Source organism: Notamacropus eugenii, chromosome 2 (assembly GCF_028372415.1).
Source record: "Notamacropus eugenii isolate mMacEug1 chromosome 2, mMacEug1.pri_v2, whole genome shotgun sequence".
In the NCBI taxonomy this organism is placed as follows: domain Eukaryota; kingdom Metazoa; phylum Chordata; class Mammalia; order Diprotodontia; family Macropodidae; genus Notamacropus; species Notamacropus eugenii.
This window is the reverse complement of record NC_092873.1, coordinates 248,171,557-248,188,886: the sequence shown is the minus strand read 5'-3', so window position 1 is coordinate 248,188,886 and position 17,330 is coordinate 248,171,557. Positions and strand designations below refer to the sequence as shown.

At 37.3% G+C, this 17,330-nt stretch overlaps 1 protein-coding gene across 1 annotated transcript in view; it reads right to left on the bottom strand.

Annotated features, from left to right (window-relative positions):
• The window catches only part of TIAM2 (TIAM Rac1 associated GEF 2), a 159,076-nt gene that overhangs the window by 62,265 nt on the left and 79,481 nt on the right, over positions 1–17,330 (bottom strand). Inside the window, exon 14 of the mRNA XM_072643752.1 lies at positions 9,125–9,228. Coding sequence (XP_072499853.1) covers positions 9,125–9,228 — 104 coding nt within the window. The remainder of the gene's footprint in view (positions 1–9,124; positions 9,229–17,330) is intronic.

The following is a 17,330-nucleotide window of genomic DNA, read 5'->3' as shown; positions in this document are numbered from 1 at the left end:
GATCTCTTTTGTGTCATGAGTCCCTTTCTCAGAATATTTTTAAATGCATAAAACACACAGAATAACAAAGGAAACCACTTATTACTGAAACACAGGCATCAAAAATTTTTTAAAGCACAGAGGTCCACTTTAAGAACCCTGGTGATCATCTGATGTCTTTGTTCAATTCAATTTAACATTTATCATGTACCAGCTGTGTCTTAGGAAGGCCCAGTGCTTAACTCGGGGAGCTATAATGAATTTGTACTATGTTGGTATATGTTTTTAATTCCCTGATGATGTCAAACACATGACATGCAGCATCTCAATAGTACCTTGGAAAAAAGACTGGCTTGTAGATAGGGTTGTTAGTCAGGAAAAGTGAAGGAAAGCAGTCAGTAAGAGAGAAGAGTTTGGGTGATTTGTAGACAATTTGAAAAATGGCTCAATTAAATGAGGAGGAACTGTTACCAGTCCTTGAAACTCAGTACCTGGGTACACTGAGCGTACCAGGGATAGCTGCTGCTCAAGCAGTCTTTCAACACCAAGGATTCTCTTAAAAATCCCCCTCATAAAAAAAAGGAATGGTTTCCATTGTCCTATGCCTTTCACTAATAGTAAGCACGTTTGGTGATTTTTTCCCCCTGAACTTTTGCCTTGGGACTCCAAATTTAAACTTGTTAGCTAACACAGATGGAAGAAATGATTTGTTGACTACAAAAAGTAAAGGAAATTTTAAAATATGGTACAGACTTGTGTGCAGAATGTGGTAAGTGCTCAACAGCACAGGAATATTTGGCCATAACCAAGAATTGAATGTATTCTATCCTTTGGAACACATGTGTGAGATGCATGTGAGTGGCCTCGAGCTCTCTTAGCACATCAGAAAGTACTGAAAATTCTTAATAATTAGCTTTGGTAATAAAGAACAAAGACCTCTTACCCCTCACCCAGACTCAAGGCGTGCCAGGCTGCACACATGGTAGGCACTCAATAAATGGCTGTTGAATGATGCTGGCTTTCTGGCAGTTGTTTGCACACAACACTCCTGCCTTTGTCTACGTAATCTTATGTCTTTTATTTTGTGCATTTCTTCTTGCAGGAGATAAAATCCTTTCTTCTCACCCAACCTTGGCTCTTGGAATCCCTTGTTTCCTTTAAAACCACTTGAGAAATGTCTCTCTATGAGAAATGAATAGGCTCTCTAGGAAACCTTTCTTTATGCCTCCGGTTACCAGTACCCTCCCTGCTGAAATTTTACCTTGTTTTTATTTTGTATGCACTTATTTACGTTGTCTCCTCTGCTAAGATATAAGCTCATCCAGGGTAGGCAGAGTTTTATTTTGGTCTCTTTATCCTCTATGTAACCATCACAGTATAAATGATGCCTGCTGAATAAGAACCCAAATGAGAACACAGGAGAGTATGTTATGATGAAAAGAGTATTGGACTAATAAGGATCCTGGGGTTCTTATCTCTGTTCTGTGACTCCCTGGGCCTCAGTTTCCTCATTTTGACTCTAAAGGTGTTGGACTACAGGTTTTTCCAGATCTATTACTATGGAAAACTGAATTATGTACTCTGTATAATGTTTTCCCTTGAGATTTCCCCTTCAAAATAAGAAAGATGAAATTAAAAGTAGGAGGGAAAATTATTTCAACAACATGATCCTTCCCTATCACTGCTACCCTTTGCAACATTCATTTTTCTTTGAGGTTTTTGCCCTTATTTATTGCAGTGGAGTTAATTAAGTCAATTAATGGCAAAACAACTTGGAATCTCACTCCTCCTTGGTTACAATTTCTTCCTTGTGGTCTTAAAAATAACCGATTTAAGAAAAACATTATTGAAGTAAGACACTGGAGCTTAAAGGTAGGTAGAGAAAAGTCATGTAATCACTGAATTTATTTTAGCTGGAGGGACCTTAGTAATCCTGCGGTCCAACATTTGTGTTTTACAGTTGTGGAAAATGAGACCAAAGGGGCCAGTACCAGGAAAGGAGCCATAGATGTGGAGTCTGGAGAACCCCCATTTAAAGCTAGCCTCTGATTCTAATGGAGTAACTGTGAACAAGTCATTTGGCCTCTCTGAGCCTCAGTTTCCCCACTTGTGAAATGGGGATATTACCTTCCCCACAGGGCTGTCGTGAAGAACAAATAAGCTCATACAAAGTGTTCTGCCAACCTTAAAGCGATAGAAATTATTATTGTTGTTGCTATGCTTATTATATATCCAAAGCCTACACAGCTAGTCAGGAGCAGAGCCAGACCTAGATCAGAGATTTTCTGACTCCTAGTTCAATGATCTTTCTGCTAGAGCAGACTGCTTTTTCCTACTGACTGGAAAGAAACACTACATTTAGGACTTCCTTTCAGATTTAAGGCTTAAGTAAGGGAGAATCTTTATCCTGAGTTTCCTACTACCTGGTCCAAGTCAGAAAAAGTTGAAAGACAGAAACAAAGAAGGTGAGGACTGAGAGGAATAAGGCAGGGAATGGGATGGCTGACTAGGTCTCCCCTCCTCCATCACAACCAATGGCAAGGAGCTTCCCAAGGTCTTTAATTTAAACCTCTCTATGACTTGGCAAGAACAAAGGCTCTTCTGATGGAGTAGAGGTTGTTTCAGGAGGCAGGGAGCAGGAGAGAGGGAAGTCATGTGGCAAAAAAACGACTACATTAGAAACAGAAGTGTTCATTTATTCTTTTCTAGCAGAAGTAAACCTCTGTGTAAGACTTTGTCATTTGCAAAGTTCTACGACATTATAAAGATTTTAAAGGTAATTTAGATCAAAAAGTAGTTTAGATAAAGATAAAAGACGATAAAAGATAAAAAGATGACTTTAAAGATAAGTGCATTTAATAGCCCTTGTCCCACCTAGTTTAGGAGACAGGGTTCAGCCTGACAAGCCCTGATTCCTTCCTGCCTTCCCCTCAGCCTGGATGACTCATGGATTGTCTCAGAAGCCATGCTGCTTCTAAGACATCCTTTCCCTAGTTAACATTCTGTTGTTTATTATGTACCTTCCTATTTTCATCATCCTCCTTTGTGGCTCCGAAGGTGCCTGTGAATAACAATAATGATTATTTCAAAATGAAAAAAAAGTAGGACGAAAGCAAGGAGGCAAGGGAGAAAAAAGGAACTGACAGGAGAAGGGAGGAAAGAAGCTGCTGCGTGGGAATACATGGGAGGAGAAAGAGAATGACTGAACAGAAAAGCCAAGGTCTGAGGGTACATGAGACAGAAAATTTAAGTCTTGTTCTGCCCCCAGTGAACACTTCATTTCAGTTGGTTTTTTTTTCTACTGAAAGCTTTTTTTTGGTGATTTTTAGACTGAAATAGAAAATGGTGAATGTACAGAAGGTGAAGCCCTCTACCCCCATTCCCCCCCTTTAATTATTCAGCAGTCAAGATCCTGCTATTAGCAGATTCCATTTCTTAAGAGATCTAAATAGCCCAGAACATGCCAGGTGGCAACAATCTACTGGCCTCTCTCACTGCAGCTTGGTGAAGTCCTATGCACATAAATGAAGGAAAACATTCTTCAAATCCTGCCCCATGGCCACAAGGCACCACATTTAAGTTGGGTGGGAAGCTGGAAACATCATTACTGCATGGGACAAGGAATAGGAAAAAGCAGCTTTCAGCTAACAGACTTACTATTGTTTTCCAGCCCAATCAACAAACTGTCTTCTTATTCCAACCTACCACCAATTTCTTCTTCATAGGACAAGCCTCTTTTCCAAAATATTTTCCATTTAACTTATCTGTTTTCTTCTCATTGCATAGACCTTCCAATGCCACTACAAATTTAGTGTAAACTAGTTATAGTTGTTTTTACTTCAAAATTGTGGAGAACAATTCTCCTAATATTAATTCGTGAGTATCAACTTATCCTTTTTCATTTAAAAAAAAATGCTGAAGACCACCAGCTTAGGAAAGGGGGATGGATGGGTAGTGTTACAACTTGGCACACCTTATCCTATCAGACTGTACAAGAAGAGTGGCAGCTTACTGGCACATCTGCCTGAATAATCACACACAAATTAAGGAGGAAAGGGAATTGGTAGGTAGTATCAGAGGAGATAAATACTATTAAAATTGCTTTTAAAGATATAAAGAAAATGATACTACACATTTGTACTTTGAAACTTCCACAAACCTGAAGAGTCTTTGTCTCTCCCTAAATTTCTGTCTCTTTCCTATAACTCACACAGACAAGAACATGCAGGATGCACGCATGCGCATACACACATGCTCAAGTTCAGTGTTGAATAAGACAGACTGCTAAAGAGTGAGATACAACTGAGAGATGTGAAAATGCAACCAAACTCTGTCCATATTGTATTTGCTGCTGCCTACCCCAGTCTATTGCTTATGTAAGGTCTGAAGGGTCTCTTCCTAAAATGTTCAGAACAAGTGGTGATACTTTCAGACTGTCAGACAGCGCGTTTTGTTCAGCATTCCAATATCCACAGTCTACTCCCTGCTAAAGATACAGGGAACACCACCATACTATTTTTAATCTGGCATTTTAACTTGCTCTTTGAAAAATCACATAAAGTCACTGCATTGAGCATGACCAAAAAGAGATCAGCTGACTGTCTTAGCTCAGATGGCAAAGGACACGAAAAAACTCAGTTCTTAAGGCGCCCTACTTCAAAATATTCTGTGCTTCAAACCTAAAGGAAAAGGCCAGTAGAAAATTAATGTCAACACTGTCATGCAGCTGAAATATGTAGACTTCACCTTAATCCCTTGAGACATTACACATTAAGAATTTTGTATTTTTTTTACTATTCACTATTTTCTGCACCTGGCATTACAAATAATTAGCTCCAGAGGGCATTAGGCTGCTGAGAAAGGAACTACATCTTCCACATAAAGAAAAACAAACTCTTTTGTCCCTCAGTGCCTAAGTACAACAGGAACACATACCAATGTAACAAAAGGCAATCCATAACGAAGTCTAAATTTCTATGAAAGGTAGTTAGCAAGAAGGTTTCATTTACTGGATAAAGTAATGCTAGAAAGGGGTGTTTTAGTGGGTGCTGGCTATGCCCGAAGGTTGTTGACAATTTATTCATTTAAACATCTAAGATGCAACAGGAAAGGGGGATTCAGAAATGGCTATGGGGAAAAGGGACTGGGAAGAGGAAAAAGGGAACACAATTAAAAGGAAGAGACTGCATTAGCTTGCAGGAAAGCAGCCATGTTCGAAGAGTCCTGTCCATGGTTAAATTATATATTAGCTTTAAATCTTAACAAAAATACTTCACAAACAATATCTGTGACACTCTAGTAGATACCAAAAGCAACAAAATCAAGATTTCAGTGCGTTTTGAGGGCTGCAGAGGGGAATACTGTTTATTAATTTTTTTCCTTTTTATTCCATTTTCTTTGATTTATTATTTTATTTAAAAGATGGCTTAGCAGCAGTTCATGTGGAAAACCCAAAATCTAAGTAAACAATAATAATTAAATTTCAGATACAGGTTATATTTGTGCAGTGTACCAAACAAAAGCCTAAGCCTGGGTACATGTCAATTCTTCTGCCTTTAACAAACAGGACAATCTATATCTCAAACATAATTAAATTGCAAACAAACAGTTGTCATACTGCATTACCAGATTTTTCAATGCTTTCTGTTCCATCAACATAACGCCTACCAACTGCAAAAATAAACCACTGCCAAGGCTCCACGAGGCAATTACATAAAATGCTGAAGAATTACTGAATTGGAAATTATCAAAGTATAAAACCTGCTTATCCCTGAGAAAAAGGGAGGTTTCATTTGTGTGGATTTTGTTTTGCAATGGTAGGCAGATTGCAAGGTATGCGATGAACTCTGTAGAAAATTAATGAAACCCAAGATTACATTCTATTTAAATTCTTTTTTACATCCTCTTATGTATTCCTGAGTATAAATAGGCTTCTTTTTAGGAAATTTAATATGTGTGAATGTTTTTATTGTTTTCATGATGTAAAATTGCCAAATAAGCTCCAAAATTATTTTAAATCAGCACAATAAACTCCCCCTCCCCAGAAAGAAAAGTTGATGGTAGGGATATTACTAGTTGTACTATAACATCCTGAGTTTCCTTATTCACAAATTAAGGTCCATCAGTGAGATGTACTTAAAGGTCACAAGTTTTTTCCCCTCAAAATTTCCTCTCTCCCCAACAAAAAGGAACATATTTTCATCTGAATGGTAATCCTACAAAGTTTTTAGAACAAAATCAAATTTAAAAAAAAAAAAGATGAAGTTAAATCATGCAAACATGCCTACATTTTCTATATCCATTTCATATCCATTAGAATCAAAGCTTTTGTTTACTTACATGCTGGATACAATGGAAAAGTTCAAAGAAATCTGCTCCCAAAGAACAAAGTGATTATATCTACCCGAGTCTGTTGGGAAATGAGTAACACACACTTTCTCCCTTGCTCTCATCCCTGTGCAATGAAATAATCCCAAACTGTCTGTTCTCCCAAGTTACAAACACAAGGACCTCCTAGCGCCACCAATCTTGTCTTTGCAAAGCAGGAGCAGCATGATTCCAGAGTAGGTTCACCCCCATTCTTCTGAATTTGTAACTTGGGCTCAGATGCCCATCTACAGAAACACACCAACTTATAGAACATATGTACATGCAGGAGTCACAGAATGCTGTGTCTTTAAGGTTGCCTGAAAAAACTAGTAGAAAGCTAAAATCAAGAACTATTTTGGTCCCTATACATCTCTTAACTATTTAACACATTATACTCCCAGAATAAGTGAGGAAAGTCTTCCACTTAGTCAGTCTTCCCCCCCAAACAAAGTGATTGCTTATTCTTTATTCAGACTCCAAACTATTACAATATTATATGTAAATTGTAACCAATTTTTTTTTAATCCCACACATGCTGGAGATGCTGACAAGGTCATACAAAAAGCAGTGACATTAATAGGTACCCTTGAGGAGAAAGAAGGCAATCAATTATGAATCATTGGCAGAAATTGTGGGGCTGTCAAAAGCCCCAGTTACAGCTGTGCTTCATCAAATCAAACTGCATTTAATTTCCAAGTGAAATTATTCCTGTTTCTGATGTCTAGGGTACTTGTTTGTGAAATCTACAAAATAGACTACATTTAACTAGATTCTAATCAGATAAGAACTTAGTCACACTGAGAAGAAAAGTGGAAGCACGAAGGAAAACCTTGGAAATAAACGTCTTTTCCTTTCTGAGTTGGAAGATGATCCTAGCTCTGACTTTAGAATTCACCTATTTGAACTAAGGCTACCTACCCACATCTATAAAGTGCTTTAAAGTTTACAAAGTGTTTTCAAACATCACCAGGGACATGGGTGGTACAACTATGCTAAAATCCATTTTATAGATAAAGAAACTACTATGAGAAAAGGGAAGCACCTATTCCAAGGTTACCCTGCATCAAGAACTGGGTCTTTAACTCAGGTCTTCTGACTCCAAACTTGGATGTTCTTCTTTAAGAACATATTTGGATATATATGATGACAATTTCCAAATTAACATCTTCTTTAAAAAAATGTATATTTTTGACTTAATGTTACCTAAAAAATTACTAGGCAGAATGGTAAAATTATAAACACTTCTCCCTGTGAGTCCATCAAAATGGGTGCTTTCTCCTCCATCCAATATAAATACTGATCGTTATCAATACTTTAAGGGTTCAGCACTTCTCCCATTACTTTCCCCAGGGTCCTTTAATACCATTTCTGTGAACCAATTTCAGAATTTGCATAATAGTGAAAAAATGGAAACATTTTAAAAGAAATTCTAAGGAAGCACTATCTATATTAATGAGCAAGTCATTCCTCAAAGATTTAAGTGCTGCATATGTAGAAGAGGTCATGAGGATTCAAATAACTTACCAGTACATTCTTAACATGAAATTACTACTTTTAGCTCCAAAGTTAAAAAGAATCATTATTTTTATTCTTTCCTAAATATCTAGCTCCCTAGGGCCTTTAATAACCCTTTTCTAAAATATTTTTGATTGGCATGGGACTATATGAAATAGTCAATTTCAAAAGTGTTTCAAAATCTTAAACTTTTGCACGTTTATTACACTGAATCACAAAATAAAATAAGATTTGAAAAAATAAGTGATATTTTCCTTGTGCAAACTGAAAAGGACAACTCGACCAGGTTACAAAATGAAGGAAGTCATTAACACACACTCACAGACACAAATTGACATCACTCACTTCTAATATTTAACTCAATTTCATACTTGTAATCATCAATTTTTTTTTTTTTTTTACAAAAAGGTCAATCCATAAAAACGCAACTTTTTGTCTATCATAAAGACTAGGATTCTGTGTCAAGCCCTAGGAGTTTTACTCTTGAAAAACGGCATAAAGATCAGTTTCAATATTGAGTCTACTCTAGATTGGGATATTCATAAGAATAAGAACACAGAAGTAGAGACTGAAAATATTAATAGGCTACTGTTCAGTAAAAGAATCAGATTCCTGTGAAAGGTGAATAGTACTGAGATCAATGCCAGAACATCAGCAATCAGGGCATTTAGATAATCATTTTTTGGATTGGCCTGCATTTAGTGGGGAAAAGAGATGAGGTAAAAGGAGGTAATGAATGGGAAGGGGAAGGGTAGCCTTAACTTCGGATTCCACCATGCTAAAGTTGTCCTGGATGCCACCAACTCAGAATATCGTATCTTCAAACTTTCCCCAATAGTCTGAAATCATGGGGACTGCCCCTAAACAGAGGTGATGGCGTCTGTCTGTTCATTTCTCTATGGAAGGAAGGAAGAAAATTCAGCTATCTATAAGATCTTTTGTAAACATCTCTCAACAACTTCACCTTTCTGGATAGCAAGCTTATACCTTAATGCTCATCTTACCACAGGCCAGCTCATTTATGCTACAAGTGAAGGAAGAGAGGTGAAAGACAATGAACATAGGAGGTTAATGAGGCTTCTAGCTGTTCTTCAACAATAAAAACGTCATTTCATTCATTACACAAAATCTTTAAGTAAAGCGAATAATTGGCATATAGAAGGCTCTCATTTTTGCCCTTATTCAGGTAAAGTTAAAAGGCAAACATAGCCCAAGTCTAGCATTTGCTTTCCTTACGGTATAAAAGATTTTGGTATCTTACCCTGAATGTATGTTCAGTTTTCTCCCTGTGGGGAACTTGGTCCAAGGTACCATCGGTTTGACTTCTTTTCAAACCAGCCGTAACATCAGGAACATTGCTGAAGTCTGGATTTGAAAACAACAAACATGAATACTTAGCATGGCCATTTTAAGGTAAAAAGTACATGACAAGTTTAAAGGGCTACGTAAGGAAAAAGGAGAAGGCTAGAACAGTAACACGGAGACTCAAGATGTTAGTAACAGTCAAGTAGGAGAATCCACTGACCTGCTCTTCTCCAAACCACATCTCAGCTTTTGCTAACACAACATCCACTACCCTCTTCCTATCATCTTGTGTCTTCTATTCAGATCCCAATTAAAAACGCCAATCAAAATGTCATTTAACATGCCTCCTTATTCTTACCTTTTAGTTCCTGATATAATTTTAGACACCCCCCCACCCCAAGTGAGTCTTAACTCAAGCTATAGGCAGTATCGTAATGCACTCTCCATATCTCATTTCACTGACTGAAGACAAATTTCCAAAAGCTGGATGCAAACCTGGTTACCACAAGGCAATTTTTCCCAACAAAGCAGACTTTGCCCATTCACAGTTGGAATTTAATTTTTCCAAAATTACCAAAGGTTAAAGTCAATTTGATTTTCAATTAAAAGTAAAAAATGCATTAACATCTCTCTCTCTCTCTGACTTCCAATGTGGAAACAAACACATAATATTAAGTTCAAGTGGAAGTTTCCAGCCGACTACTGTGCACATCACCCTGTTCTTACCACCTCCATCTATCATTTTTTTTAAATTTGCAAGTCCCTAAACCACTGGGGGAAAAATTGTCTTTTAGAAAAAACAGAAAAGGTTTTCCTCCTAACTTTTCTCAATTACAACAATCTGGTCCCTCACAGGAAAAGATGCCAAATTATTTCTGCTGAAACCAGAGATAATAAATCAAATGCACCTATGTGGCTGGATTTAAGCATCCTGACTATACGAACTGGTATAGGACCAACAAAGTATCATGGAAACATGGGAGCAAGAGACTCCAAGCTAGAGATGAGAGCCCTGTGCAGTTTATAAGAACTCAGGAATAGGCAGATGGATACATGAGATGGTGGAGTTTTTTTTTCCGGGTAACATAATCATGACATCTTAATGTTATGCATCAACCTAACCATGCAGTGAAGTACTGAAGGTGATATAGTCCTCAGTCAATAACCTTCTGCTTTTTTAACATCTCATTCCCCACCCTTCAGCATTCAGAAAGACAGCATAAAGTAGTGACTAGAGAAGTGGCCTCAGAGTCAGAAAAGACCTGGGGTCAAATCTCTCCTCTGACACAAATGGCTGTGAGACCATGGACAACTCATTTCATTTCTCAGTGAAGTTGCTCTAGGAAATTCTCCAAGACTTTAAGTGCCAGAAGTTTGCATTGGCAGAGGAACATCCTTAGCAGGAACTCTCCGCACATGGCCAGTCTCCAACTGGTACCCAGTTCTCCCACAAAATGACTGCCAAAATGTCCAAACCTTTCCAAAGGTAGGAGTATGGCTAAGTATGGACCAAAGGGATGCAGTGCTTTCATTTTTTGTCCCAAGGAGATGATCCTTCTCTTTGTTCTGAGGAAACAACATGAAATTTCCAGGGTAAAAAGGGAGGGCATGGAGGTAAAAAGGGATCTAGACAACAGTGAGACATCTCCCATCTTGCAGCCTGTGACTTAAGGCTCTCAAGGGAATTCCCAAACAAGCTCTACAACAATTAACCTGGCTACAACCTCAGGAGTTACTTATGTCTTTTGTAACCCTACAAACAAAGCTAGTGTTCTCTGAAGCACTAGAGCCACCTTGAACTACTTAAGATATTAAGTGGATGAAAAGAAGAGATACAGTCTGATTGGCTCAAGGATACCATGTAACCTTCTAAAATACAGCTTCCATTGTTTTACGTGTACATTTTCTGGAATGAGGACAGGCTGGTTAAAAAAAAAAAAGCAGAGGCTGGCAAAATTGTAATACTTATTTACAAAGCTGCTTTAAACAAGCACCAAATTGATATCCTGTCCTGGGTGCCACCAAGCCTATGTATAGCTCCACTTTTACATTCTGCCCACGTCATGAGCAGCAGCTGGCTCAAGTGAGTCATGTTCCCTAATCTCCCATCCAGAAAACGAGTTTCAGATCTTATGAACCCATACTCTTATTGGCATAAATGCTACAGAGTTTATTAGGAAATAACTTTGTATCAATAATGACAAGTATTTACTTCACTCCAACAATGTGATCAGCAGAAGAAATATGCTCAGAGTTGCTAATTCCACCAAGATTTCCACATGCTTTTGGCATGTTTTGTGATCACTATTAGCAATATATAAGTATATTAAATAATTGATTCATAGTGTCATAGATTGAGAACTGGAAGGGTGTTTTAAGTCACATAGCTTAACACATTCGTTTTACAAATGAGAAATTAAGGTCCACAGTGGTAAAGTTATTCCTTCACCTTCAGTACACATAATACTGAACACTTCCAATACTTTGTTGCTGGGATGCAAACAAAATTCTTCTAATTTAATGGATGGTCTTTTGTCATCGTCTTCTTTATCAACATCATCATCATCCTACAGACAACCTGATGATGAGTCTCGAAATTTAGGCTGGTCTTCATAACAGACAGAAAGTCTGGAATGGTGAAGGCCTATACATATTTTTAAAAAGAATTCTGGTGAATGGAGAGACAGCTGTAGCACAAAGAGCTAATCTCAAAGACAGAATAACTTGGGTTCATGTATCATCTCTGACACATCCTGGATATGTGACCTTGGACAGATGACCACTTCTGTGCCCTAGGTTACTCTAAGACTAGAAATTTGCAGCTAAAATTCTGACTGGCATTGGTCAAGGCAGAGGTGGGGGAACCTGTAGCCTTGAGGCCACATGTGGCCCTCTAGGTCCTCAAGTGTGGCCCTTTGAATCCAAACTTCACAGAACAAAGGGCTGTACTTGAGGACCCAGGGAGCCTCAAGGCTGCAGGTCCCCACCCCTGGTAGGTTTTTTTTTAACTTGGGAATTCCCAGGGTCAATGAAATCACAGGTCCAGTTCCTCTCTCTTTCCTAAGTAACTGGGATGAGGAGGGATTTTTATTCTCAAATCCTACTTCCTCCATAAAACCTTCTCTGATTACAGAAGCTCACAGAAAGCTCACTTTTCTTTAAGTTTATTTAAATCATTTATTTTCTGGATCACCAATTACTACACTTAGATCACATTCCACATTATTATTTAACTAGTTTCATGTATTTCTATTTTGCCATGCCACATGCACCTTCCACTATGAAACTGTCCAATCATTAAGTGTTTGATTCTCCTTTTCTTTCTTCCACAGGGAAGACAGTGGTATTAGAACCTTGTCTCCATCTTTTCTTCTTTTTGCATGTGCCCAATTAGAATTTTATATATCTGACACAAATATACTAAACAAAATTAAGAATTCAGGGTTGGTAACTGATCTATTTCTATCTAGTGAACAGAGAGCTTCCCTCCACAAATATATTTTTTCCCATGTGATCAAGGTAAAGCAGATCCTCTAGCTGAAAACTGGAAGAGAAAAGGTGGAAGATGCAAAGCTGCCTACCCATACCCACTTTAGCAGTCTCAGGTCCATCACATGCATCCCTTTCATCTTCACCCAGGACCATCACGAGTAAGACAGTAATCTTCCACTTAGGGCTTACGTAATTGTCCTTAACATTCACTGACAGTGAACAACCATCTTGGCTGACAATCTGGGGAAAACAGGGCTGAAACTAACAATGTTGAGGTAGAAGAAACGTAGAGGAAAAGTAGTAATTCTCTTAGATTCTGTTCTCTTAAAGTGTGTCAGTGCTTAATCGCATCGATGCACCACTGTCAGCCAAGCAGCAACTGGCAATCCAGAATCTGTTACAATTAAAGGGTAAAAATCCATGTTAAACTTACACCGAGGATACAAACTTAAAAATAGAAACATCAGGAAATGCAAAAGTGCCTCACCCACACTGGATAATCTGAATTCAAAGCATACATTTACATCATTGCCAAATTAAATTTTACATAGTTAATAGGAAAGAGTGTGGGCTTCTCCTCCAAGGATGAAAAAAAATACTTTGCAACATCAAGGTATCTAGTTTGGATTTGTTTAGGAGCATTCTTTGGAAATAGGTACTAGGAGAAGATGGGAGATGATGGGGCAGACCGGAGCATGGGCCTTGACCTCTTGTCCTCACATGACATCGTTTCCTTGGCAGTAAGCCACCTTTAAGCATGCAGCTGAAAGGACTGGGAATGTGATACAGTCCTTGTGGATACTTAACTATTCCTGGCCACTCCATAACCCTAATCCTCCTTAACTGCCTCCTCCTTGGAGACTCAAATGGGAAAGAAAAAGAGGAGGAAAATAGCTAGAAATACCCTGGGTGAGAACATTCAATTTGGAATCAAATCAGCCTGAGTTCGAACCTAAGCACTTGTCAGTTACCAATCATACAACTCTGAGCAGGTCATTTTATGTCTTTGGGCCCATTTTTTCTCATCAATCAAATGGAGATAATCTGGGTTATTGTGATGATTCAATTGAAAAATATAAAGTACTCTGCATGTATCAAGCACTGTAAAAAGATAAATTATTATTGTTCCTGTTAATACTATCATTATCATTCTGTGGATAGCTAAGAAGGGATTGTAGTCACACTAAGTAACATTTATGACATCTGAGGTCCTTTCAAGTTCTAAAACTATGATATTATGAAATCTGGTTGTGATGGGTAGGGGAGGATACAGCGATCCTAACTAAGTACCACTACTGAAGGTCTAGATTAGCATCTGGCAACTGGCAAACAAGGACCCACGACTCAAACCAAAGAAATGTTTCTGAGAGAGACTGCCTAAATACACAGCAACAGAAGTTATAAAAGGAGTTGGACCGCAACCCAAAACGAAGTATAGGAAGTGACAAAAACTCAGAAGGATTATTCATCCAACTTATTAGCACTATGACTGTAAAGGCTTCAGATGAGGTGTGTTCAAAATTTCTGATACAAATCAATATATTCTGAGAAAAAGACTTATCTTTTAAGTTTTCTTATGAATTCTATTTTAGGGAGGGGTGAAGAAAAGCATATTGCAGTTATACGTTAATAGAACATTTCATATCCAAGAAATACATAGGTAACTGAACTTAGACATAAAATATTACATTGAGAGAACAATCAAAAATTATAACTCTGGGTATTTTAAAAATAAAGCATTTGGGCTGACAAATTATGCATTCATTACATTTGGGAAGGATTTTTATCACAGGATCAAAAAACTTTTTATTATTAAATCACTAGTCCATACCACCACCACCACCACAGATAGTAAGTATAAAAAGATAATATATGAAATTTGACTTATTAAAATAGCAATCAAAGAAGTTATGTGAATAATAAATGATTGAATTATGTTTACAGATTCATTATGGCATTAGAACTGTGAATCAGATATTTAATATTTTTATAACCGTATCATCAAACATAAGTGTCAAAGTAATAACCATAAAAATCCAACCTAGTATTTATTGGTATAGCCCTTGAAGGTTTGCAAAGCACTTTACATAGGATATCTCACTTGATTTTCGGAACAATCCTGTGAAATTATTATGCTCTTTTCACGGATGAGGAAACTGTGGCTGAGAAAGGTTAAGTGACTTGCAGAGTCACAGAGCTAATTCAGGTCTTCCTAACTCCTAACTCCAAATCCAGGGCTCTATGCACTACTATTTAATTGAAGCAACAGAAACATAATCTTATAGATGAAAAATCTGAATTTACTCCTTTTCTGTAATTATCTTTAAAAGGCAAAGAACGTAAAGGGAAGATATTTTCCTGATATATGCAACCTGAACATTTAATCAGATGAGATTCCAGATACGCAAAATTGAAATTTTTCATTGCAATCCTAAATTCCTTGTTCTGCACACACCAAAAATTACCAATTAATTCTTCAAATTTATAATTCATCACAATGCACCCAGCATACTGTTAGTTTGTACTGACAAGCTTTAAGTTGTATATTTGCTAAAGTTCATGTTTAAAATCTACATATTTATAGCATTTTTCATTTAATTACAATTTCTCTAAACTTCCATTCATGCTTTTATTACAAAATCCTCAATGCTTTTATATACTTCTCTTAAATCATGTAAGTTATGCTGTCTCATACTAGCAATTATTACTCATCACCATTCAATGAAACAGAATGTTAATATGCCCATAAATTCCAGAGAAAATACTTTTCCTAAACCTGGTATTATTCGAGCAAATTATGTCAGATAGTTCGCAGATGAGCTGTTAGATAAGTAAGCAAATAAAATGTTGGTGACCAAGGTTTTTTCAAATTAAAGAACTGTTCAGTTCTAAAATGAGAAGCAGATTGGCACTGTGGAGACAATGCTGCTTACTGGAGGCCTGGGACCCAGGTTAAATCTTGCCTCAGTCTCTTACCAACTGTGTGCTCATGGGGAAGTCAGTCTCTCAGAGCCCCAGTTTCTGTTTAAAATGAGGAAAATGTAGAAATGATAGTGATATAAAAAGAAAAGGTTTTTAAAAAACAAATTAAATTCAAAACAGTAATAATTATGCTATCAAAGTCATAAAAGTGCTTTGCAAAACCTTTTAAAAGTACTTCACTTTATAACCCATAATTTTTAAAGTGCCGCAACATGGATCTTTTAAAAACAAAGATGTAATAATGATGATAACAACCACATCTGTACTAGCAAGAAATTGGCATTTTGATACTTTAAAAGTCAGTGGGCTACAGGGCAAAGTTAACGTATTTTCCGAAACATATTAAAAATACTTATTTGGGTTTCAGAAGTAGCCCCCAAATTATCAAGGATATATGACCAGGAAAGAAGATGAGTCAATCACATGACAAGTAAACAGGAAGACTGATAGCTCAAATGCTGTACTGCCTGATATCCATGAAGTTAGTGAGTATACAGATTTAGGTGACCTTAAAATTTTATTATCCACATGAGAAGAAAATCAAAGGCAATAACATGAACAGATCATTGTTATGTGGTACAGAAGTACATGAGTACCAGAAAAATATGAATTTCATGTTGTTTCCAAATTCATTTACCTGCTAAAGTTGTTATTCAGTGGTACAAAGACACTACTACTCTTCCAATCACCCACTCCCCCAATAAAATAGGTCCCCCAGTATTCTCAATCTCACCCCTGCAACGTCTTACCTCTCCTTTTCCATTCTTTCCCCTCACACAGCCTCATATTCACTTCAGACTCTCATCCTTTGACTACAGACTAAGTCCTAGACTTGCAACAATCTCCCAGTTGTTCTCTCCATACTTGAAGTTTCCTGTCCATCCTCAACCCAGCTGCCAAAATGATACTCATAAAACACAAATTGGACAATGACATTACCCCTACATAAAAATCATCAGTGACTCCTTATTGCCTTGAAAACAAAATATACAACCATCAGCCCAGAATTCAAAGCTTTCACAATCCAGTTCCCACCTCTCTTCAGTCTCATTTCATATTCCCTTTCACACACTCTCTTTATACACAATTATTAATTATTTTTTAACCCACTCATTATTTAGGGGATTGGTTCAAGAGGTGGGGGAAGGATTGAAAAGGGAACTGTAATGGAGGAAGTCTTGTTTTGATGGTAGGAGGAAGTTCCATTAATCAATACTTTACGGTTGCAGGGAGATGTTCTGCAAAGGGGGGGATAAGGACTTTGCACTGGATGCTGTTTGTAGGGACTTGGTGTCTGAAAAGATGATTTCTGTTATTTTAATGTTATTGCTTTTGGCTTGTCTTCTAGATTGTTCTTCATTTCTGTGTATTTGCATTCCCAATTAGTTATCCTTTTTTTATTTCTTTGGTGAGATCTGCCATTGCAGACTCAAGGTTTTCCTATTCTGCAAATTATGTCTGCTGTGCAGGCCACAAATTTTGCTCTCACAATTATTTCTCTTTTGAAACACTCAGGAACAGCATGTGATGGTTTTATGTTCTCCTCACATTCTACAGGATCCTCTGTCTCCGCAAGTGTTGAATTGTTTTCCTTCATTTTATAAGTGAACTTGTTGACTAGATCTGGAGGCCACATTTCCTTCTGTTATTAATGTTGGTTTATCTGTTTATGTTCAAGGTTCTTTGAG